The 26,270-nt window shown below is 38.3% G+C and overlaps 1 protein-coding gene across 1 annotated transcript in view; it reads left to right on the top strand.

The window, feature by feature from the left end:
* The first annotated feature begins 3,888 nt into the window (after nucleotides 1-3,888).
* LOC149266597 (uncharacterized) overlaps nucleotides 3,889-26,270 on the top strand; it is a 39,444-nt gene continuing 17,062 nt past the window's right edge. The window contains exons 1-3 of the mRNA XM_089397042.1: nucleotides 3,889-4,284; nucleotides 5,554-5,724; nucleotides 22,512-22,601. Coding sequence (XP_089253168.1) covers nucleotides 3,946-4,284; nucleotides 5,554-5,724; nucleotides 22,512-22,601 — 600 coding nt within the window. The 5' untranslated portion in view covers nucleotides 3,889-3,945. The remainder of the gene's footprint in view (nucleotides 4,285-5,553; nucleotides 5,725-22,511; nucleotides 22,602-26,270) is intronic.

The following is a 26,270-nucleotide window of genomic DNA, read 5'->3' as shown; positions in this document are numbered from 1 at the left end:
CCAGTGATAGAGCCACACTATATGATATGTTCTATATTCCTACTCAAAGATTCTTCCATGATGATGCAGAGGAAAGGTGAAAGAGGACAACCTTGTCTAAGACCTCTAGAATTTTGGAAAAATCTCCTTGGTCTTCCATTGATTAGAGGGGAAATCCAGGGGCCTTGAATACATGCTTTTATAAGATCTATGAAATTAGGGGCAAATCCAAGCTTTTGTAGGACAACGATAAGGAAGGAGTGGCTAACTCTAACAAATGCGTTGGCCATATCGAGCTTCAGAATGAAACTTTTTTCTTTTCTAGATAGATTGGAATGGATGGCTTCTTGAACAACAAAATGTTGTCGACTATTTGTCTGTTTGGTACAAAACCGCCTTGATTTTTAGAAATCAAGATGGGGAGGAGTTGCTTGAGCCTATTTGCTAAAATCTTGGAGATAATTTTGTAGGATGAGTTGCACAGAGATATAGGTCTAAAGCGATGAAAGGAGGAGGGCCTAGATTCTTTAGGGATAAGAACTAGAAAATTGGAATTAGTGTTGCCTCCTATTTTCCTTTTTTCTGAAGACCCATCGAACCATTTTTAGGAGGTCTTTTTTTATGAGCATCCAGAACGAGTAGAAGAAGGCAATGGAGAAGCCATCGAGCCTTGGAGCTTTATCAGGTGAAGATTCCATATTGTAGATTGAATTTCCTCTTCCTCTACTTGTTTGGAAGAGAAGAATTAGCCTCCTTTAAGACTAAATTAGGAATATGTCTAATGAAGTCTTCATAGCTAGAGTTCCCTATCTCAGCAGATAACAAGCTTTTGTAATGTTGGCGTGCTTCCTTTTTGATTTCTTCTTGCCCCTTTTTTTCAACATTCCCTTCACCTATGATTGACTCAATGCGGTTTTTAACCCTTCTCATTTTAGTGGTATTGTGGAAGAAGGTTCCGTTCTTGTCTCCAACCTGTATCTATAAGTTCCTGGATTTTAAACTCCAGGTTTCTTCCTCTCTTCTATTATTCTTGTATATTTCCCAATATATTTCTTTTTCTTTCATTTGCATTTCTTTTTTGACCTCTCCTTCTTCCATGCTCTCTTGGACATGGTCTAACTCCATTTTATTTTGATGTGGCTCTTTATAGTTCAATCTGACACATTCCTTTAATTTATTTATGACATTCTTTAACTTTGTTTCCCAAATAAAACTTGGGGAACCATTAATACTTTGATTCCAGGCTGAAGAGACGAGCATTCTAACTTCTTCAAAATTGGTCCAAAGGGAATTATAACAGAAGGGAGGCGGTACCAGATTTTCACCTTCCCCATATTTTATAGCAATGGGCTTATGATCCAATGCAACTGAGGGGATGATTTTTGATGTCACCAGTGTAGAGTCAGATATGAGGTTGTCTTGAATTAAAAACCTATCCAGTCTTTCTTTGATGTTGCATGGACCGAATCTTCTGTTGCTTCAAGTAAACTTTCCATTCTTTGGTGTAATATCCACTAGACTTTGAACTTCTAAGATGTTTTCGAGCTTGTCTCTGAAAGGGTCCGACTTAAAACTGCCTCCTTGCTTTTTATTTGTGTTCAGAATTAGATTAAAGTCTCCTCCAATTATAGATTTTCCTTTTATTTATGAGTCTAGTTGATCAACCAAGGATTTCCAACATTGCTCATTGTCTCTGAAATGAGAGGGGGCATAGATATTGAATACACTGATTTGAAATCCAAAGTTTTTGTTTTTGAGTTCAATTTTTATCCAATGTTTCTCTTTGATCAAACAAATAAGTTCCCAAGAGGATTGGTTCCACATTGTGCAAATGCGTCCAGAGGTGCCTATTGCATTTATAACTGTTCCTTCATAATACTTTATTTTTTGGATTATCTGGTTCATTTCTTGTTCAAATGACTTGGCCTCCTGAATTAGGACGATATTGGGACATTCAGTTCTAACAAGATCTTTTGCCGCATTAACTTTCGTGGGATGTCATAGACCTCTACAATTCTAGGAGACCCAATTCATTATTTATTATGGAATGGTGCTGAGGGACCTTTCCCTCGAACTGTGTGAGATAATTTTTCCTTATTCCTGACACCCTTTTCTATATAGGTCTCCATTGGTTGATGGGTTCCCATGGCTGTTTCTTTTTGTGCTGCTTCATCTCTTATTTCCTTATTTGATTTCCTTCCAGTTTTTTTATGGCTATAAGGAGGAAAGAGAGATTCCTTGGATTGGTTTCTTGTGAGAATCCTTTCAAAGGAGGGAGGAAGAGGGCTCGAGGGAGGGCCTGGGGAGATAGGGTGTGGGAGGAGGGGAGGAAGAGGGGATGAGGCGGGATGGGAGGGACGAAACAAAGGATTCAGGGAGAAGAGACACCCTGCTAACTGGGGGAGGGTCAAGAAGGGGAGCTAGAGAGGCAAAGGGATTTGAATCTAGAGGCTGAGAGAGGGGAGAGGAAGAAGGGGGATCAGCCTGGGTAGGGGGAACTGAAGAGGAGGGGATAAAGGGCTTTGGAGACTTATTTCCAGATTTTTTGCATTTGACAATTTCCCATTGAGGTTCTTTTGTTTCAACTGATTCTTTTACTTATGTCTTTGGACATCTATTTGCAAAATGACCGTATTCATGACATACCTTGCATTTGAAAGGAAGTTTCTCGTAGTCTAGCTGTTGTATGTGAGCCCAATTATCTACCTTGATCTTCACTGCTTCTGGTAGTCCCTTTCCCAGGTCAACTTCCACACAAATTCTAGCGCATGCATGCATATTTTCTTTTGGTTCACTCCTGTCAATGTATTTCCAAATGCATTGAATCTCCCCAACAATGAAGAGGAAGGTGAGGGAGACAAACCCAAACTGGAACTGCATTAGGGACATCAAGTTCGGGATCGAAGTCCAAGGTCCATCTATTAAGATATAGACCTCTCATGTCCATGAAATAAGGTCCATTTCTGAAAATAAGATCTCTATCTTCCGTGGAATCAAAATAGAAAGTGAAGTAGCCTCTACCACAGAAGCAAATGGATATTTGGCCTTGAGTTGAAGGAGCCTAGTTTCTTTCCACCAATTTTTGCACTATTTTTGGAGAGGGCCAAAGGCTCGTGAATTGACCAACCAATCCCCTCTCAGACAAAGAGAGAGCAGCTCTTCGAGGCAATGTAGGAGGCAAAACGATTTCAGGAATATCTTCTAGTTTTTTGACAAACTTGGAAATAGATGGATGATCTCGAGAGGCACCAAGGGAGGAAATGAGATTGACAAATGCCATAGCAACAACATCAGGGGAGGGCAGGGGGGGAACAGTAGATCGAGCCCCCTCTGGATCAGACTCTGAAGGGGCCATGGGAGAAGGAGGCAAAGGAAAGAGAAGGTCGAAGTCTCAAAGGGAGAGCGCAATGCGAGAGAACAACTTTTTTCTGACGTTTCCATAAACTCTATATTAATATCTCTTTAATGGTGGTATTTTAATATTTTCTATTCCCATAAACTTTTACAAGGGGAAAAATGGTCCTTTATAAGAATAGAGTTGAGAAGAGCCCATGGGATCTTGGATACACAGTGATTGGGTACTTTGTTAAGGCACTCTTTAATCTGAAATGACTAGTTCAATTCATTGCCCCAAATATGTTAAACATGATAATGTTGTAGTCCTAACCAAACTTATAAAAAATATTATTATTATTTTTATGGTGAATTTAATATGAAAACCAGATTGTTTTATATGAAAACCAAATTCATCAATCCGTGATTGGTCACGACTGATAAATTGGGTCGCACTAACAACGGTAAGAGTTTACTCCCAAACACTTATATACCAGGTTTAATTCAATCAATGCGTCTGAAAGAATTGGGTCGCACTAACAACGGTAAGAGTTTACTCCCAAACACTTATATACCAGGTTTAATTCAATCAATGCGTCTGAAAGAGTTGGATGCCTCTTTTATGAAAATTTTATGAAAAGAGAATATTTGACATGGAAACAAAGAATAATTACGAAGTACGACATTAGTGCATGCTGGGTTTGTGGTCTCTGTTGCGAGGGTCTACCCAATGTCCATAATCGCTTCGTTCACATCCTGGTAAAACAGATAAATATACGAAGGAAACAAAAATATATTATGGACCATGCACTGTGGGATCACTTGCCAGTGCTGGTGAGAGCCAAGTCCAAGGAATCAGTGGAACACATACTCCAATCCCTCTGGAGAACTCGTAAGACAGGCCTCGATGCTCCAGAGAAAGCTTACATTCAAGATCTCCTTCAGCTCCCCGCCGAGAACGACTTGGACCCTGTAAGTCCCCTCTATCTTTGTTTGTATTTGCTCTGCTTCAGCTCCTCCAACCTGCTCCATACATTGCATTTTATTGTAAATTCTGCTCTCGAATTTCTGCCAGCTACGAAAAACATTAACCCTCACATGATCTCTTTTCGGTTTCAAGTCAAAGTGATTCTAAAACCCATTTATTTGACAAATTTATGTATATTGAAGTCCTTCTTGTTGTACTTTGCAAATTATTGTGAATTGATTGGTCATCCGGTGGCATTTGCCAATTCAACTTTTACCTAGAGACAGACTAAACCTATGCTGGGTGAAGTGCTTCTTGTTATAATTTGCAAATTATTCAGAATTGATTGGTCATTCAATGGCATTTGCCAATTCAGCTTTTACCCAGAGACAGACCAAAACCTCAATTCCAATGATGGATTGTAACCTCACGTGGGAAATTTATCTTTTTTATTTTATTTTTGGGGTTGGTCCAGCCTTTTCGTCTAGAGAGGGTGCAACTTGTTGGCTATGAAGCTACAACTACCCAAGACTTATGCAACCTCTTTCTCAAAGACAACATTAGCATGGGAACCTTCATCAACAGCACCTCTGCATAAGCACTGAATGCGTATTTACTATTAATCTCATTAACACGACCTTGCACCTCGGAAGTTTTGGTCCAGTGAATTATAGCGAGTAGACCCTAGCCCAACAGATGGAATCAATCATTTATTTACCTTTATAGGTTTATCAGAAAAGGGTATTTTTCTTCGAAATTTATGTTGGTTTTTGGCTAATAATAAATACATGAAAAATCATGTTGGCACTCTCCTCAAGCTGAAGTGGTTAATAGGACTGACAGAAACTGGCATCAGAAATCATGATAATAAAGAGGGCAGGCACATGTCTACTATATTGCGACCAAATATAATAGAAAAGGTCCGCTTCGCACTGATTTGAATATTTGAATAGTGGATTAATTACACAATCTAAGTTTCAGAGATCAATTCGGGTTAAGCGCGAAAGAAGTAGATTGACAAGTACTTTAAGAAAAGAGAGAAAACCATATACTTTATTTATATATAACTAGAGTGACACCCTTTTGCAGTTCAAACATCAAAGTTGCAGGCATATCAGTATCTATTTTATGAGTTGTAGGCATATCCGTATTTTTTTAAACCAGTTACTGTAATTCATGCCATGAATGAGAGAGTGCATCATCATTTACAATATAAAATGATTCATTAAAATTATTTTCTTCTGACCAGTTGTTCTTATGTCTGCTTCATGCAGCTTTTGGTATGCCTTCGCATATTGATTCGAAGGTGTGTTTATGAGAACTTCAACAAAGATGAGATTCAAAAGTTGTTCCCACCTGAGGTTCCTCCCGAGTTGCAGAGATTGCTTGTTCTGTTATTAATGAAGTTTCAAAGGGAATGGCGAGAGGATGCAGTTAAAGATCAGGTAGGTTGATTGTTTTTTCTGCTTTGTCAGCATCCTTTCCCAGGTTGCTGGACGAGTTCTGCCTTTTATTACCCTATATGCTGAACAAAATCATTAGATATCATGTACATGTCTGTGCCTTGGTGAATGATATTATATGTATGTTAGTAGATACGCATGTATACCACACAGATTTGCATGAGTTTGTGCATGCGCATGTCATATGTTTGTGTCGATCGATGGGTGCGTTTGTAGGAATATTTGAAAACAAACACACACATAACACCCTCTATAAGTTTGTCATTAATAGTATGTGGCAGATTTTCATCATTTAAAGTTACATATTATACACATTTTTTGTAAAATCATAACATAAGTCTATCCAACATAAAATGTATTGTTATCCTTCAAAATGGATGAACAATTTTGTGTTAACGAGAGGTATGATCATTGTAACTCGTTACATTTTTGTAATAAGACCCACTATAATCTTTGCTTCATGAAAATGTGCATTGTGCAATGCTATTTTGCATGACCTTGATTATAGCCTTAAAGAGTGTTAGTTTTTGTAGCATCAGATGTTTTCTAGCCACAAAATTTGGTGGAGAGGCTAGAATACATGAGATCTTCAAAACCCATAAATCGTTTATGGAAATTCCATCTAGAAGTGTCTCAATTAGATTATTAGCCGTTTTTTAAATATTTCCTACGTCTAAACTTAGGGAATGTGGTTAATTAATTAGTATTAATTGAGATAAGGTGAGAATTCTCTAGAAACTCACACGGATCGATCCAAAAATGATTTGAGCCATTGATTAAGATTTAATCTAGGTCATTGGAGTCCCAATAGGAAGACATAAGAAGGGATCAATGTGGTGATGGAGAGTGCACCAGAGTCACTTGGAGAATTCAATTTTCCACAGTAGCAGCTGTTAGTTGCCGGAGAATTCGAGCTTTAGTGAGGCAATAAAGATAGCGAGGGGTAGGGACAGTGATCCAGAGGAAGTTTTCCAGATCCGAAGAGGCAGCAACAAGAGGGCCGAGTTATTCCCAGTGAGGTAGCACAAAGGACTGCACAATTGCTTCAGAAAGGCAGTTTGATTTGCTGGAGAGAAATTCGTTCTCAGTTCCAGAGGCCGGGTAGAGGGTCTAGAGTGTCGGAGAGGCGATTTCCTCAACAAAGATAGGCATAACGACTTCATCAGAGGCAGGTTGGAGACTTGACGTCATAAGGTCTGCGCAGAGCAATGCAGAGGTTGACGCAGAGGGTTTAGGAGGCCAAGTTTTCTGAACGAAGTTGTGCAGGGATTGCTTGGGGAATAAGGGTTATTTCCTTAAAATAATTTTGCACAGTTTTTTTTGCTGTTTGGATTGCCAATTGGGCATCCATAGATTGTACTTAGATTTTCACTGCTACATAAATTATAATAATAAAACCCTCACTGTTGCACTGATTTTCCCAAGTTGGGTTTTTCCGGGGACATTTGTCCAAAAATAATGGTGTCATTTTTATTGTGTGCTAGTATTTTTTTTGTTTCCAGAGCCATTATTTCCGCAATATTTTATTTGTGAAGGTTGCAGTGTGATTTATTTGATATTTGTCGTAGCAGATAAATTGTTAAAATAATTAACAATTAGAAAAATAAATTTCAGTCGCTGCAATAGGATTCCAGTTGTAGGAATTTTCACAAAGAGTAGTCCAAGGAAGCCAAGGTCCAAATGTAGTTTACCGAACAATTGGACATTTATTTTTCTATCAACGGTTTGGTCATATCAATATCTCAACTGCGCATGAAATGCAAAATAATCGTGAGGAATAGTTGGGAGAATATTTCATCCTTTATGTTGGGATCACAGAGCGCCGAGAGAGATGGGGGTGTCTAAAGACACTGTTATTTGTTCTTAGTGGCCACCGAGACAATTTACTTTTAATCTTTCTAGCCTTTAAATAGGCTTCATTGCAGATGAATACCATGGGAAAAAACCATGAATACTCATATACCTGGAGCTAGAATACCTCCAATACCTTGACGAGTCAAGTTTACTAGAACAACCCTAACAACCCCCCCCCTTAAACATGACTCTGGGAGATTGACCTGGTCCCATTCATCAACCTTCTTGTCTGAGTTCTCACATTCCCCCCACAAGCTAGGATAACAATACACCTGCCACCTTGGTACCTCTCCAAGTGGTCCATTCCACAGCTTGACAACTCCATGCGCCACTTGCATTGCATGTATGCTTGAGCATGCTCTGAAGACCTTACAACTATGCGTGCTCCTGCGCAACATGTTTGCCTCATCATCAGGTCTTACAACTTCTTAGGGGAATACATCTTCCTATCATAGGGTTCACAACTTGGACCAAAACTCTTAGGGTGTTCACACATCACACACACTGACTCATTCATTGAATCCATCTCCATTTTCATTCTGTTCATCTCCATTTTTTCATCCATCTTCATTCTTTTCATTCTCATCCATGTTACCACTCTCTCGGCTTCTATATCTTGCCCAAACTTGACTTTTCATCATGACTTGCACTTCACTGATATTTCTATCCAACGTCTCCTCCATTTACCAAACCATCATTACCATCTCACGAGGCTCTATATTATCACTTGGCCTACACAATGGAAACATTACTCACGGCCCGGGTTCTTAAATGCAATACTTCTCTCTCTTAGTAGAATAGCAATTGCCTTGCCGCCGCATCAATGACTAATTCTTCTCTTGTGTTTATCGCTGTGGATTTCCTCTCCTAAATTTTCTCTAGTGGGGGGATTCCTCTTTGCATCACTATTTTCTTTCTGTGGATCACAGAGCGCCAAGGGAGATGGTGGTGTCTAAAGACACTGTTATTTGTTCTCAGTGGCCACTTAGACAATTTACCTTTGATCTTTCTAGCCTTTAAATAGGCTTCATTGGAGATGAATACGATGGGAAAAAACCATGAATACTCATATACCTGGAGCCAGAATACCGCCAATATCTTGATTGAGTCAAGTTTACTAGAGCAACCCTAACACTTTTAATACAAAGACTATGAAAATTTGACTGACAGTAGGATAGGTTATCATTTCCTCATGACCTTTAAGTCAACGAAAAATGAGCTTCTTAGCTTTTGTGACAATGCAGCAATACACTAGCAAGCAAGAATTAAATAATCTAGAAGGCACCTACCAAAGTTATGACAACATATATACACAATGAGGATATTATTTATAAAAGTTCAAATATAGAAGGTGTTCTCTACTTCATACCTTCACAGTCTACAGATAAGTACTCTTGTGGACAAGAATTGAACTTCTCATGGCCTCATTGTTCATGGTTGGGTATTATAATTTGTTGATATTCTATTGGCATTTAGCTCTGCTTTGCTAGGTCCTTGGTACATCTTTGAATCAACCCTTGGGGCTTTTAGGGTCTTCAGATTGGTACTGCTTTTAGCTTCCAGATATTCCCGTTGTTCATGCTAATTTATTCTTCCATACATTGTGTTTCTCATTGATAATGTGTTTTTTCAAAAGTTTTCCACAAACTTGCTTTTTACCTTTTTTCTAAAAGGAAATAGGAGATTCTATTAAGATATTAAAAAAACTGCATCTCAAATATGTTTAGACACAGTTAACTACCAGTCAAATTTCAGATTTTTCTTTGGACCTTGTCCTTATGCCCTTTTCATCTTGCTTAGCTCCTTTTAGAATTTCCGTAGTATCGATTATACCTTTTTGCTTTTCCTTTTAAGAAGCTTCCTTAGAATATTCCTAAGCATTTTGAGTGATTTCCTTATCAACTTGATCAACTCTGATGCCAAATGGATCACCTTGATGAAAAATCGAGTTCTCATCAAACACTACACTTCTGCTTACAGTAATCTTTTTGGTGTTTGGATCAAGAAGCTTGTATGCCTTGTAAAAATTACTGCTTCCAACAAACGAATACTTTTTTCCTCTATTAAATGGCTTCTCCCTTTTTTTCTTTGGTGTATAACTAGGGCATTCAAAGATTCTAAGGTGACCTGTGGTGCTCTAGCTGAGAAAGCTTATCCTGTACTCTTTTTCTGCACTGCATATGCTGGACTCCTAGAACTGCATCTATTGCGTCAGCCCAGAACCTATTTGGAAAGGCTATGAAAAGTTGACTGACAGTAGGATAGGTTATTATCTCCTCATGACCTTTAAGTCAACGAAAAATGAGCTTCTTAGCTTTGTGACAATGCAGCAATACACTAGCAAGCAAGAATTAAATAATCTAGAAGGCACCTACCAAAGTTATGACAACATATATACACCACGGGGATATTATTTATAAAAGTTCAAATATAGAAGGTGTTCTCTACTTCATACCTTCACAGTCTACAGATAAGTACTCTTGTGGACAAGAATTGAACTTCTCATGGCCTCATTGTTCATGGTTGGGTATTATAATTTGTTTGATATTCTATTGGCATTTAGCTCTGCTTTGCTAGGTCCTTGGCACATCTTTGGTACTGCTTTTAGCTTCCAGATATTCCCGTTGTTCATGCTAATTGATTCTTCCATACATTGTGTTTCTCATTGATAATGTGTTTGCCTTTCAAAAGTTTTCCACAAAATTTCTTTTTACCTTTTTTCTAAAAGGAAATATGAGATTCTATTAAGATATTAAAAAAACTACATCTGAATTATGTTTAGACACAGTTAACTACCAGTCAAATTTCAGATTTTTCTTTGGACGTTGTCCTTATGCCCTTTTCATCTTGCTTAGCTCCTTTTAGAATTTCCGTAGTATCGATTATACCTTTTTGCTTTTCCTTTTAAGAAGCTTCCTTAGAATATTCCTAAGCATTTTGAGTTATTTCCTTATCAACTTGATCAACTCTGATGCCAAATGGGTCACCTTGATGAAAAATCGAGTTCTCATCAAACACTACACTTCTGCTTACAGTAATCTTTTTGGTGTTTGGATCAAGAAGCTTGTATGCCTTGTAAAAATTACTGCTTCCAACAAACCAATACTTTTTTCCTCTATTAAATGGCTTCTCCCTTTTTTTCTTTGGTGTATAACTGGGGCATCCAAAGATTCTAAGGTGCTTGACCTGTGGTGCTCTAGCTGAGAAAGCTTATCCTGTACTCTTTTTCTGCACTGCATATGCTGGACTCCTAGAACTGCATCTATTGCGTCAGCCCAGAACCTATTTGGAAAACTTTTATCCTTCAACATCCTCCTTGCCATATTCATTATGGTTCTGATATAACTTTCGAATACTACATTTTGCTGAGATGTATAAGGAACCATGAGCTGTCTCTCGATTCCTTGCAAGACTAGAATTTTGCCTGGGACATATTCCCTGTCATTATTAATCCTTGTGTCTTTATCCTTTAGCCACTTGATCTTTCTACTTCCACTTTGAATGCTTTCAACTCTATTCCACTTGAATGCCTTCAACTTTTCAAGTGCCCTGGATCTTTTCTTTAGGAATTAGATTCAGATATTTTTGGAGAAGTCGCCGATGAAGGGCATGAAGTAAATCAATCCTCCTTGTCACTTGGCTCTTATCAGACTACAAATGTCACTATATATCAATTCAAGCACCCGTGTTGCTCTCCTCTTTGATTTCTCAAAGCTATCCACCCACTAATTGCTGACAATACATGCATCAGAATTCTTTATCCTGTCTCTAATTTGTGGCATTCCAATTACCATGTTTTTATTTTTCATCAATCCAGATATGGATGACTCTTGACCATATCTTTTGTGCCAAAGAAAATATTGGGGCTTACGTATTGCAACCAATGCCGTACCCTTGATTAGCAAAGTGTTTGACATATAAAGGTCCTTTTGCATAGTCCCTATGGCAACCTCTTTGTTCTTATCTTTGATAAGACGCTTTGTTGTCAAACTACACCTTTATGTTTTGCTTGGCTATCTCATTCACACAAATCAAATTCTATCTCATTCCTTATGCTTTGTAACTTTCCACCTATAGATTTGACTCGTATGCGTGATTATCCTTTACTTTCTAGATATCCCATCCCATAAAGTTACATCTTTTGTCAACTTATATTCAGTAAGATTCTTAAACAATTCATTTCTGTGAGTTATGTTCTTAATTTCTCTGGAGTGTATACACGATACACTTGATCCCTTCACTTCTTGGGATATTTGACACACAATATCATGGCGATGAATCGATGATGATCATCCTCTACCAAATTGCTTTTGGAAGGCTTGTTCTTATGAACCATATCTCTATCCTTTTCGCACAATCCCTTTTGAAGTGGCCAGATTCTTTCAATGGTAGCCAACCTTTTCAAGAATGAACTCCGAATACTTTGTTGTTGCTTGATTGGATAACTTTTTCTGTGATATTTTAATTCTGCAGTGAAAACATTGTGAAAACTCCCTTCATGTCCAAACTTCATATTCACTTGTTCTTCTTGCAACAAAAGGCCTGTCAATTCTTCAAAGGAGACTGCAGCTGTTTTCTTGATGATATTCAAAGTTGGAATGGGCCTCTTAAACAACTTTGTCAGACCATTCAGAATGATAGTTATGGCACCAATTCCTCCCCACAGAGTGAGTATTTTTCCTTGTTGTAAAAATATTTCTTATATATACAGAAAATTATTTACTTCAGCAGCAAAAAGAAAAATGAAAATGAAAGGGTATTTACTTTGAAATTTATATCCTCTTCCTTAAAGCAAGTAAGGCAGCCATAAAATCAGAATAAGGGGCATGGTCTAATAATTTTGCATCCTTACTCAGCAATGATCCTTTTGCCAGCAGTTGCATACATACTTCATCTCTCCATAACTGAGAGAAAGTGACCAAAGAACTGACCTCATTTTTAAATACATATTTGGAGCAGAGTTTCCAAAGAATAAACAATGCAGAAACTCTCAAACAGTGTCAAAGACAAGCCAGAGAATACCTATCACAGATCTGGAATCTCGCAACAAAACTGTGCTCCAATGCAGACGTCCCTGAAGAATGTTTGTCAACTGAGATTGCACCTGTGCCCAGCAAGGCCTTGCAAAAGGGCATTCCTATAAAATTTGCTTCACCATTTCTGCCTGTGGACAAGAGAGGCAGAAACCATCATAAAGGCCACTCTTGGCCAAGTGAGCTTTGGAGGGGACCTTGATAAACCACCAATAAAGCAAACACCTGCAGTCTATAGCGTAGTTTTAAAACTTGGAACTGGTCTTCTATTTGGCCACCTATGAAACTGGGCTTCAACTCAGACTCGAATTCAATGAACCATTTTTAAAAAAAATACATAAAATAATTAATTTTTAATGAAAAAACATTATTTTGAATATCCAAACCATTAGAAACAAAGTATGCAAAGTTTGCTCATCTATATACCATGTGAGGGTGAATATATCAAAATGGCTCCAAGTGCAATACATATCAACAATAAAATACATAATCACACTCATCAAACTCATCACAACTACTAGAAATGGGATCAACAACAGGAGCTACATAGACATCATCTCGCTTAAAGCCTTCAGACTTCTTAGGGACATTTGCAACCTTAGTAGTAGTACTAGGACTATTAGAATCACGGGTTGGCCAAGCTGCATGACTAATGCTTGGTGCTTCGCTTGTAATGTCCTCTACTAATTAATTGCCCAAGGGAGGACAAAGTAGCCTATCCAACCCCCTAGGTTATAGTCAATTATAAAGAGGAAACCCATTATTCAAAGTTTTTGGGGCAACATTGGCCAAAATTGGGTAATTAGAGAAAACTTGTGAAGGAATTGGGGCTAACTGGAGGGAAACTTGTTAGCCCCTCAAATTAAAATTAAGAGATGAGCCCCAAACAGAGTCTATAAATAAGAGAGGAGAACCATTATTCTCATGATGGTTGTTGGATACTTTTGTTTTGTGAGCTGAAGCTCTAAGGGTTTTAAGACCCCTTTTTATTTTGATTGGTTTCGGTGGTCAAAGATTCGACTCTAGCCAGTTCCCTCTTTTCCTCTAATATATTTGACATAATTTGTTGAGACACTTTTCATTTGATTTTGGCAAGCAAGGGTTTCTATGGAGTGATTAATCTGAGGAGCAATTCGGTCTGTCTAAGGCCATTTTAGGGCATCAGTGGAGCAATACTTGGCACGGGGTTTGATTAAGGCAATTTTACGGCAGCAGAGCCCTTATCTTGGCAACAGGTAGTCTGTTCTATAGCAGCGTGGGCATGTGAGGCAAGTTACAAGGGTTGAAGCCTTACTGTTGCATGTAGCCTGCCTTGGGAAGTTCCTCTGTGGCAGCAGATTGATCTAAAGAGAAACATGGGGGCAATGAAGTAGCCCTAAGCCATTTTCTGAGGTAGCATCTAGGCAATGACCCTCTTGGATTGATTTTTGTGGTAGAATAGGTTATCCAAGACAACGCAGATTCCCTAGAGCCCTATTTGAGATAGCAGATGCCTCAAGGCTTATAACAGCATGGTCATTTGGAGTTAGGCTGAGAGCGAGGAGCATCTTGTGATTGTGGACCCTATCTGAGTATTGTTTAGGGAAACAACTCATCTTTAAGCCATATCTAGGTACACCTTGTGGTAGCAACAAGGCCCATTAGGAAGGTGGCAAGTTGCTGAGGCAAGTGAGCAGTAACAACAGGATTGTAATTTGGTTAATTGTTGCTGATAGTGTTATTGTTGATACTGCTACCAAATTATTGAGGTTGTACAATAAACCCTACTGGTGTAACAACCCTAGGAGTGAATGTTGTAACTTGATGCGTACTGTTGAAAATCATTTACTTGTTTAGATTGTTGTGTTTTCATTATCGTCTCTGTTGTATTAAAAAGATATTGTGATACTGGAATAAAATTTGTCATCTATTCTTTAACCCTAAGGGCAAATTTTGCCACAAATTTTCAAAGGGATATTATATGTGAAATTTTAAATACTATTGCAATTATTGGATATTATTCTCCTACCTGTTCAGATTATTTGTCTACTGCAAAATTGCTTGCGACAAACACTGAATAAACACAACTGCAACTTGACGGAAAATAAATAATCACAGGAACTGAGAAAATTATGCACACACACAAATAATGAACACCGGTATCTTTGGACAAATGTCCTTGGAAAAACTCCCGAGGGAAAGCTAGTTTGTAGATGAGGGTTTTATTATTAAAAATTCTTCAGCAAAAATATTACAACTATTTGCTGTAAGATGGGAAACCTCCAGGAAGTTATTCTGATCACTTCTGCAAGTCTCGTTGACCTCCTAGACGCTATTCGACCCGCCAAAACAAATTCGGCCTCCCTCTGTAGTTGGAGCCTAGTTCTGGCTCACACGTGTAGCATGACAATAAACTCGGCCCTCCTGGCAACTCGCACTGGTTGGAAAAATTAACTCGGCCTCCGCTTGAAAATCTGGACCTCAACTGGCAAATTGATTCTCATGTGCAACTCAATCTCAAGTGTGAATTTCCTTGCTCTAGAATTTCTCTCCCTTTGAGCAATTCACACTACCTACTAGGGTAATTTGCACTCCCTGCTGGAGCAACTCACACCATTGGAAAATTGACCTCTTTATGCAAAAAAGTTGATCTCCAACTCTCATTGGAAATCTCTGTGAAGAATCTCTCCGAAAATCTATGCTGAAACCCCTGGTGCTGATGTCCCTGCGCTGCCTCTGCACCCTTGCTATTACTACAATTGTGTCTTGATGTGTTCTCCAAATGCCCTTCGATTTCCTCTTATAATCTTTTTTTGAAGAATCAACAACCATGATCTAATCACAATCAATGGCTAAGATCACCTTGACCTTTTCTCATGACTTTTTCGGAAATCTCTAGAGGAAAATCAATTTGCTCCAATTAATACTGATTAATTAAGCCATTTCCCTAAGTTGGACTTAGGAAATAATTAACTGCTTAATTAAATCTAATCATGGCCTTTTCTCATGAAACATTTTTTGGGCATTGGAGAAAATGTGTGTTCCCTAGCCTCGTAGACACAATTTGAGACTATAACACCTGTTCGAGCTACACCAACACTCCTTAGCGAGGAAGGTGTTCTACATAACACCCAACTTGTCTTTGAAGAAGATGAACCGCGCCTTCCCCAAAGCCTTCGTCAAAATATCTACTATTTGCTGATCTGTAAGTATATATTGTAGTTGGACAATCCTGCACTGCACACAATCCTTGATGAAGTGGTATTTGATATCTATACATTTGGAGTCCCTGACAACCTGATGCAACTCTGATTGTCGCAGTGTAGCACTGTAGTCTTTATCCTCTGACCAAACAAGGCTACTAGCAGCTTCCGAAGCCAAATGGCGTTGCATGTAGCCATGCTAGTTGCTATGTACTCTGCCTCGATAGAACTTAGTGCCATGAACTTCTGCTTCCTATTGTACCAGGAAACAACTTTCGATCCCATGCTGAAGTAACACCATGGAGTGATTTTTTATCCACTGTGTTCCCTACCTAGTCTACATTAGTATAGCCCACCAACCTGACACCATCACCTCAAGCATATTTGATCCCATACTCGACTGTGCCATGCAAATACCTCAGCACATGTTTTGCTGCTATCCAATGCACTCTCTTCGACTCCACCATGAATTGACTTAGAGAGTTTACTGCATAGGATATGTTTGGCTTGGTGTTGACCAGATACATGAGAGAGCCTATCAATTGCATGTACAAGGTGAGTCAACCTCCTTTTCTCTGGATGCATCTATCTTCCTCCAATTCGTGATCATGGGAGTAGACATGGCCCTGCAATCCTCCATCCCAAATCTCCTCAGGATCTCTATGTAATATTTCCCTTGACCAAGGAAAATCTCGCCATTTGTTTGCCATACCTCCATGCCTAGAAAATAGTGCATGAACCCCAAATCCTTCATCTTGAACTCCCCTACAAAAAACCTCTTGCACTCTTCGACGAGCCCTAGTGAACCTGTTAAGAACAAGTCACCCACATATAAGACAAGAATGAGAATATCACCCCCAATCACCAAGTAGAAGAGGTTTGAATCCGCCTCACTCTTCACAAAGCCCATGCCCTACAAGTCTCTGTCGATGCACTCGTACCATGCTTTGGGAACCTGCTTGAGTCCATACAAAGCTCTTTTCAACTTGCACACGTGGGTCTCACTACTGTATGCCACATATCTCTCTAGTTGTTCTATATACACCTCCTCCTCTAGTTCACCATTCAGGAATGCCGTCTTGACATCCATCTGATAGTTCTGCCATCCCATCTGTGTTGCTAATGAGATCATGGCTCGTATGGAAGTGTACTTGGCCACAGGAGAAAATGTCTCCTCATAATCTATTCCCTTATTCTGAGAGGACCCCTTGGGCATGAACCTAGCCTTGTATTTTTCGATGTTGCCATTTGCATCGTGCTTGATCTTATAGATCTAGTGTGATCCAACGACTGCCCTATCTGTCGAACTGGGTACAACCTACCAAATATTGTTCTGCATGATCGAGGTGTACTCCTCAACCATAGCATCCAGCCACGCCTGTTGCTGTGCAACCTCCTGATAACTGGAAGGCTCGATATTTACCAATTGACTGACTAATGCCATGTAGCAAGTGTATTGCTTTGGTTGTCTCCACTTCTCTTTATTGACTTACTAATGCCATGTAGCAAGTGTACTGCTTTGGAGGCCTCTGACTAAGGCTATTGCTAGGCTTGAAAAAGGGCGTCGAGAGACCCTAAGGGGTTGTGACCTAGGGTTGAGGCCTCAAAGAGGCTTGTGACAAGGGTATAGGGGAGGCCAAGAGGCCTAAAGCCCACAACAAGGAGGAAAGAAGAGGGAAGGAGGGCTAGAAGAGGCAGGGGAGGAGGAATAAGGAGAGAAAAGGGAGGACGAAGGAGGGATAAGGCCTCCGACAGGCCTTAGGAGGGAAGGACAAGGCCTCTAGGTCTTATGCCAAGCAAAGGAGGGCAGGCTGAGAGGGCTAGGCCTTATGACTGGGCCTACAAGGCCCTAAAAACTCCCACAACAAGGCTCCAAGGGTAGGCTGGGGCCCTTAGAGGCCTATTGCGAGCCCTTGGAAGCAAGAAAAGGCCGACGCTGAGGCTTGGAAGGGTGGATGACTAGCTTGGAGGAGGGCATCGGGCTTAGAGGCCTTAAGAAATTCGAAATCCTAGCCAAAAAAAATTATTTTGCTTAAGATTTTCAATTTCACTGCAAAATCTTTAATCGCTGGTCCTACAAAATTTTTAGAGGCTAGATCTTACCCTCAAGGGCCTAGATCTAGCTCTAATCCAACAATATTCCTTTGATTTCACCTACATAAATAAATTTACAAGAGCCCAAAACCCCAATATATCCAAAAATTTAAAATTTTCAAAACCCCAAAAAACCCCAGTTGCTAAACAAGGGTTACAAAATAAAATAATTTACAAAATTATTATACAAAAAATATTTACACAATATACAAGTGTACAATGCTTAGAATTTATTTTGAGAATAGAAATTTTGTAGATTTTGCAATGGTTATATTTATTTCAAGAAATATATGTTAAACCACAACCTTAGTGAAGTTAGAAAATCACATAAAATATACATAATCCAAACATAGTCAGCCTGTGCCCACAGTTTATGAACTTGGAGTCCAAGGGCTGGGGAACCTGCAAACTCTATATATTTTCTCAAGAATCAACCCTTAGAACATAAAATGAATTAGATCACCTAAGATAAGCCCAAAAGTTACCAATAGAATGTTCCTATCATCTACAAATGAAATAATGATTTAATTAATATTTAAAGCACAAATATAGGAATGCCCGTACCCAACACATACTACAAATCAGTGAGACAAAGACACCACAAATTGCACCCTAAAGTCTTTTATTGTGATGATCAAAAGTTCCCAGCGCGACAGTGGCCTTACACCAGCTTTTACAAAGTTACATCAGAATAGATCTCAAGGTCCAGATGCCAAATATAAGCAAAAAACCTTCTATTTATAGAGAAATTCCTCCAAGTGGAAAATAATGGCTAGTTGGCTTGTTCCCTGTCAAAATAATCTCTACCATCGATAAATCTTTGATGATCTTTTAATCTCTGCTATTGAAATAATTATTTTTGAGGAATTTTCGAATTTTTCATTAAAACCCTTTTTTTATTAGCTCAAAAATAATTATTTTGAGCTAATTTCCTAAAAAATTTGACTTTGACTTAACCACCAAGGTCCAAGGGTCCATTGCTTTTTTGAAATTTCCAATATTCCCTTAGTGGGGGACCTCCAAAAATTAATTTCTTTTGGATCCACGAATTTCTCTACTTGGAGAATTTAATTTCTCTAACATTTTAATTTTTTACTCTAATTAATTAATTTTCTGGCTTAGGATTTAATTTTATTTTTGTCAGAAAAATTAATTAATTGACACTTGAGGGGATTAATTATTTTTCCACCCTCAAATATTTTAGCCATGGTGTCTAAGTATGAGGGACCATGCACTAAAATATTTTTTACATAATATTTTACAAAGTAAACCTTCAAAGGGGGAATACCTGTTGTTATAGATCCTCAAATAACTTACCCAATTCTGCGACACAATATGATCTAGTAGACCAAGTGACTTGTAATAAAATAATTTAGCCAATTAGCTTAAATTATTCCCAAATCACTTTTACAAAAGACTCGACTAAAACACTAGGACTCACCTAAGACTTTGATGATAAATTCCACCCTAGCTTTGGGGTGAGGCTGGAGGGAAAAACTCTGCCGATCATCCGTGTTTAGAAACACAGATAATCAGTGAGACAAAAAACCTCCTAGGATGAAATTCGTCACCAAAATAATAAGCTTACCTAGGTTGTTACATACAATACACGGTTTTAATAGCATTATTTACATTACCAATTTTGCTAAATGGGTTTACAATGACTCAAAAAGCTGATCGCTGATGATCTTGATCCTTTGAAAAATATTTTACATCTGCTTCATTGGAACTTTGACAAAATGTGTGCAACAGGTTGTATATGGAGAACCATCTTCGTTTTGAGAGGCTTGGACGGGGATGTCTAAAATGTTTGTTAATAAGGCCAATCAATCTCCTCACCTATGTCACAAGGTTCGATGAACTTCACCCTTGAAGTTCGAAATTTGGTGAACCTATTTTTTTTGTTTGAGGTTTGGCGAACCTCATCAAACCTCATGGCCATTGACCAAGTTCACAACTCAATTTCATGACCTCATGTTGCAAGTCAAGCGAGTAATCTATCCTTGCAATTTCCAAGTTTATGATTGTATTTGTAATTTTTATTGACATTGATTTCTTACTATTTTATGCTATATTTCATTTTAAAGTCTGTCTATATATATATATATATTTATAGAGAGAGAGAGAGAGAGAGAGAGAATGGTGAACCTCATCAACAAATTTGAACTCAAATTGAACCAAATCATTGCTGAAACTGAACTCGAAATGAAACCATGTGACTTAGCTCCTCACCACTGATCCAAACTAGTTTCCTTTGGTCAAATGAATGTTGTAGGAATTGGTAAGTGGCAAGTGGTCAATTGAAGATTGAAGCTAACATTCAAGGTACACATTTTTCTCAAGGTGTTGGAATGGTTCTAACTTCTAAGGGGTGGACTTACTTTTATTACGGATATACGAAATGAACTGTTGGTAGATTGAATATTGACAAAAGCATAACTGAGCAAAGGAACTCAAGGCCTAAAACTTATTTGGTCAGTATCTTGATTTTTGTTTTACATGCTTTCATAAACATTGTTTTCTTTTGACAATCATAAGTTTTCCCACATGATGTATAATGTTGGGATGATATTACTGAATTCACCATACGATTTCCTAGAACCATACAAGGAAATTCGACACCACTAAGCAACCTTCCTTATAAAATCAATTTGTACATGTCATTGTTTTTATTTTTCATTTGTTTGACTACTTTATATCTTCACATCTCACCTAGGATTTACAAATGGGTTCTTAATGTGCACTTGTTGGGGGATCTGAACTTGAGATGTGCTAAGCACTGTCCACTTTTAACATCCTAATAATTGTAATGTCCAAGATATTTTTGCTGCATGTCACCTGCCATTTCGTGTAGCTGACGGGTGGTCCTTATTTGAGGCTAGTTTGTCCTCTTTTATTTTGTTGGCTCGATCCACGGGGATTTGAACCTTGGATCTCATGGTTTACATGGTACTTCATATCATGGCGATTGCCAATTGAACTTCCCCCTGTGGGCGAGGCTAGTTTGTCCTCTTGATAATTTATAAGGCATCATTAATTAGATCAAATATAGAAAGCAGTTATGCAGGCATCTATGATTGTTTTCTTGGGGAAAATACATTGGTTGCAACATGAACTCCATCAGATTTTTTCATCATACCAAAAAGCAATCATACATCATAGCAGTTTCCTTGGGAGGAGACATAGAACATTCCTTTCTGATCTAATTGCCAATTACTTTGTAAGATTGCCATTTGCTTTCCAAGATGGATTCGCTTTTTCTATGTTGGTCAATCTTTCCTGTACAGTTCTCTTTTCTCCTTTGGCATCATTACGTGGCCTTTTAGCTCATGGTGATTGCACAAGCACCATGCTTGATGTTTTGGTTTGAGTAATGCCTGATTGATGCTAATGCCATAATATTGGCGGCATGGTGAACTTCATGTCAACTAACAATTCCTACGATAGATTAAATCATATAGTTAATATTTCATTGACATTCTTCAACATTTTTTTAGTAAACTTCATCATTACACAAGAAGATTATGATATGATTTGCTTTCGTGGCCTAAGTCACCCATGAAGGGTCAAGAGCAGAATTTTTTTGGCTAATATGCCATGATAACGTGTTTAACTCCAAAGTTGGATCAGACTTGCTTTTGGTCCCAACTGTGCTGCCAAGAGTGGGGGGACCTCCCATAGATTGGAACCTTAGTGATTTGTCTGATAAGCCATCAGCCTCACCATTGAACTAAGTTATAACACTCCATTGGCCAATTATACCTCTTCTCTGGATAATTTTGAACTTTAGTAGGTCATGAATAAAATATACATAAATGTATACAAAGGTTCCTCCTGTAGTATAACATTAAATTGCTTCTGGCTGGCTGACTACAGCTCAGTTTGTGGGAACCATCAAAGGTAAATATCTGATATGCACACTTGCACCAGCAGAATTTCAAGGTGACTGTGCTTCATTGATGCTTTACATGTGGTTTTCCTGCTTCAGGAAAAAAAAAGGTATACAAAGGTAAACTTACTCTTGTAACTTATCCAGGTCCTATTTTATTTTGAATTGACTTAAAGAGAAGCCCAACTTGAAATCAATGTTACGTTTTCGAATCTAGTAATTTGTAACAGGAATCCTCCCATATGGTGTTGAGAAGAAAGCTATGTTATAACATATAAAATCAAATTTAGATATTAGACATTGGGCTAGAGATTTATTTCTTTGAATATGATTGATGGTTATTTCTTTTAAAGTTGAATGATGGTTATTGTTTTGTACAGTCCAATCGAATGTATCTAGCGCATGCCTTAGAAATTTATGTGGACAACTAATGTAATTGTAAAATATTAATTTTATGAGTGGTCTCCATGGTAATTTGGTCTGCATCATTTGGGGCTCATCATACCGATTCTGCTTGAGACCAAGAACATGTCTCTTCTGTTTTGTACTGTTTTTCAAAATTTATGTAGTCATTTAATGTAGTCCCTTGATGCACATGTTATTCTACTTTCATTATGTAAATATACAGAGTCACATTGAGGTACTATCTGTGAATCACTAGCGAAAATGATCAGTAATGGATGTAACACACCTTATTAATAGCAGCATTATGTGTAGGTATCTTTACCTCGTTTGAAGGCGATGACATGGAGTATGGAAAATCAAAGCACAACACCAGCAAACCGAATGGCTGTAATTAATTTGAGGGTATATCCATTGGACAAAAGAAATTTTAGCTCATAAACTGGTTTCAATGCTCTTATTTTCTTTAACTTCTTTAGAAGTTACTTTTATTATACAAAAGAGGATATATAGTAGGCGTTGTGTTGATTTACAGTCTGCATACAGATACTCCGTATAGAAATTTTAGTCATTTATTCGGGTATGGTATTTGTTTATGAATCTGGATGAATTCAGCAGTGGATAATAAAAGATGAGTTATGAGAGAAGAGTAGCATTGATACTTTTTCTTTTTTTAAAAGGAATGGGTATTAGATTATATTAAAAAAGCTGGGTTCTGGGCCAGGTCCCTTACAAAATTCTTCATGTTCCAGATATTAACTGCTTTCAGGAGCACAAAATGTAGATATTCTGTTCTTGTGACAGTTTTTACCTTGCTATAAGCTGGGCAGAAGTCCCCTAACATCAAAATATATCTACATAGCATCAAAATATATCATAAACTATAAACTATCTAATGGAGAATAAAACAGGTTCAAACAGTGTCGCCATGCCAATTGTGTCCTAGCTTCATTCTGATGCTCTAGCTGCCCCCACACGATGAGCCTTTTCCTTGCAGGGTCAATGCTAGTCCAAGCTGCCTCCGCATTGAACTGGTCACAACTGCTGAAGTTTTCTTCCAATTCAGCCACCCTTATGTCCAAGGCTGTCAATTCAATTTGGATCTCAGCCTGTAATTGCTCCAATTTGCTCCGTTGCGGTTCATGGTTGGTTTCCATGAGCAATTGGAATGATTTTTGTTCGTCTCCTCTATGACACTCTTCTGTTGAAGGGTAATTAACAGCCCTTGCAACTAGACCTCCAGGAGTGAGGTGGGGCGATATGAAGCTATAGTCCCAAAGCAACATAGAGGCTTGAGCAGGGTCCATTGAGGTGTCCTTCTCATGGATCATTACCTTGCTACAGGGGCCCACAATATTCAATAGCAAGATGGATCAGTGTTAATTGATGTAGTCAGATTCCGAGGTGACAGTTGTAGACTAGTTGCAGTCAGGAGCTGAGGAGTGCAGCACAGTGTTGATGACAGCGCAGGTGGGTCAGTGCAGAGTTAGCAGCGGTGCAGATTCCTCAATGGACAATGCAGAGGCTAGCAGTGGTCAGATACTCAGGAGATAGATGCAGCACATACACAATTGATTTAGTATTTTGGATGCTTCTTAGTTGCAGTAGCAGCAACAACGGTTGAGAGGGAGTTGCAGTGAAGATGCAGAGTTGGCAGCAGTATAACAATGTCAACAACAACTCAACTAAAACATCAAAGTTGCGCAGTGGTTGGTGGGCAGTGGCAAGTAGTCACAGTGGCCAGACATTAGCAACGTGGCAGAGGATGATACAGAGACATCGTGTTGTAGCAGTTGTGCAGCACTAGAACACCTTCCTTGCTAAGAGGGAGTGTTAGTTTTTGTCGCATCATGTGTTTTAGTCTCGAAACTTTGTGGAGAGGCTAAAACAAAAGAGTTTTCCATAACCCAGAAATCGTTTCTGGAAATTCCACCTAGAAGTGTCTCAATTAGATTATTAGCCTATTTTTATATATTTCCTAAGTCTAAACTTGGGAAAAGTGGTTAATTAATCAGTATTAATTGAGAAAGGTGTGAATTATCTAGAAACTCACATAGATCAATCTAGAAATGATCTCAGCCATCGATTATGTTTTAATCTTGGCCTTTGGAGCCCCAACTGGAGATTATGAGAGGAGGTTGATGGGTAGATGGAGAACACGCACTTGACACACTTGATATCGATTTCCTTAGACAGTTTGATCCTCCAAAGAGTAATAGCAGTTGCCGGAAGAGTTCGAGCCAGAGAAGGGAAGAAGAGACAGAGAGGGGCAGGGATAGTAATTTGGAGGAAGTTTTCTAGATCCAGAGAGGCAGCGATAAGTGGCAGAAGTATTCCATGCAAAAGCTACGTAAGCGCTGCACAAGAGTTTCAACAAAGCAGTGTGATTTAGCTGGAGAGGAATTCGATTAAGCTTCCAGAGGTCAGGAAAGTCTTCTAGAGGCATGGAGAGTCACTTCCAGCAGCAAAGACGGGCGGGATGGCTTGATCAGAGGTTGTATAGAGTCACATGTTCGAGAGGCAGCACAGGGACTGCACAAGGGTTTGGACGACCAAACTTTTTTGGAGGAGCCAAATGCCGAGATTGCTTGTGGAGTGAGAGAATTTTCTCTCTAATTACTTTTGTCAATACTTGCTGATTGGATAGCCAGCTGGGCATCAATAGATTGTACTCAGAGATTCTCACTGCTGCTTAATAATTAAAACCCCAGCTGCTACACTGATTTTCCCAAGTTGGGTTTTTTCGGGGTCTTTTGTCCAAAAACCACTGTCATATTTTTATGTGTGCGCGCGAGTATTTTCTCAGATTCTAGTTTATCTTCCGCATAATTTAATTTGGTGAAAATTGCAGTGGTGAATTATTCGTTGCTTGTATGGGCAAATAAACTGGTAATTGATTTACAGTGAGAAGAATAATATCTAGTTGCTGCGCTGGAGTGTCCTCTAGGCCTCCACAAATTTTGAGATCAATCCCATGGCTAGATTTGGAATTATCCCAAGCCCTAGCTCCAACTCCATTCTTGATCCTAGGTTTCATTGGTTAGTGGCTTCATCAAGGATCATTGCATTGAAAATTCAAGTCAAATCTCATCTCTTTGATCCTTTTCTTCTCCTTTACCTGGTCAAAATCCTTAGTTTGAAGTTTCATCCTATATTTTTGATCTTATTTGGGTCCACTAGGATTTCTTTGTGGTCCCACAACCTTGTTACACTGATTTCACAAGGATCATTCAAAGGGCCCTATTCTCTTAGGTTTCTTAGGTCTAGGGTATTCTGAAGCGACAAAACTAGAGTTGTGCTCTAAATGTAAATACACAATATATTGTAGTAATATTTTTATTAATAAGATGAATGTACAGGAGTGATTAAGTCACTTATATACCTAGGCAGGTACTTAGACATGTCTTTCCATTTTAACTAATGACTATTTTAAAATATAACTACAATTATTTATTTGCATTTATTTAATTTTATCTAAATTATAATCATAACATTACCCCTCTTCAAGGAGCTTTGTCCTCTAAGCTTAATCGTTGAAAATTGCTTCACGTACCCACGTCATTTCGACATGTATTTTTGTCGTAGTAAAATCTTGAAATCGAGTTTATCTATTTTCCATTCAATTTTTTTTTTCATTGTCTTATATGTACTCTCCATTTTATATATATTTTCATAATATATATATATATATAATTAACTGGAGTCACTTTATAAAAAAATTATTATACATAACTTTGTAATTTCAATAAAGTCACTTATAATAGATTTATAAAGTTAATTCAATTATGAAATTTACTTTGTTTAGTTGTATTTAGAGATATTTTTTTTGTTTTGTTTTCTGGATGGTCACCATACACGTCCGTACGGTCGTGAATCCTACAACAGAATTTACCATCATGTCTGCACAACGTTTTTTTAGATCGATGGAATTTATAATCATGTCCGCATAATGCTTCAATAGAGTGCTCGATAGATTGCTCGCTAATTCATCGTTTGTTCCCTTATCCCGTGTCTTTGATAAAAACCCATCTGGAACAATAATGGTCACTGGCGGATGAATAGGAAGATGTCAAA

The sequence above is a fragment of the Pinus tabuliformis genome, chromosome 6 (genome assembly GCF_031772625.1).
Source record: "Pinus tabuliformis cultivar Carrire ecotype Pingquan chromosome 6, CPIR1, whole genome shotgun sequence".
NCBI lineage: Eukaryota > Viridiplantae > Streptophyta > Pinopsida > Pinales > Pinaceae > Pinus > Pinus tabuliformis.
The sequence above is the reverse complement of the archived record's forward strand: the minus strand, read 5'-3'. Positions and strand labels throughout refer to the sequence as shown.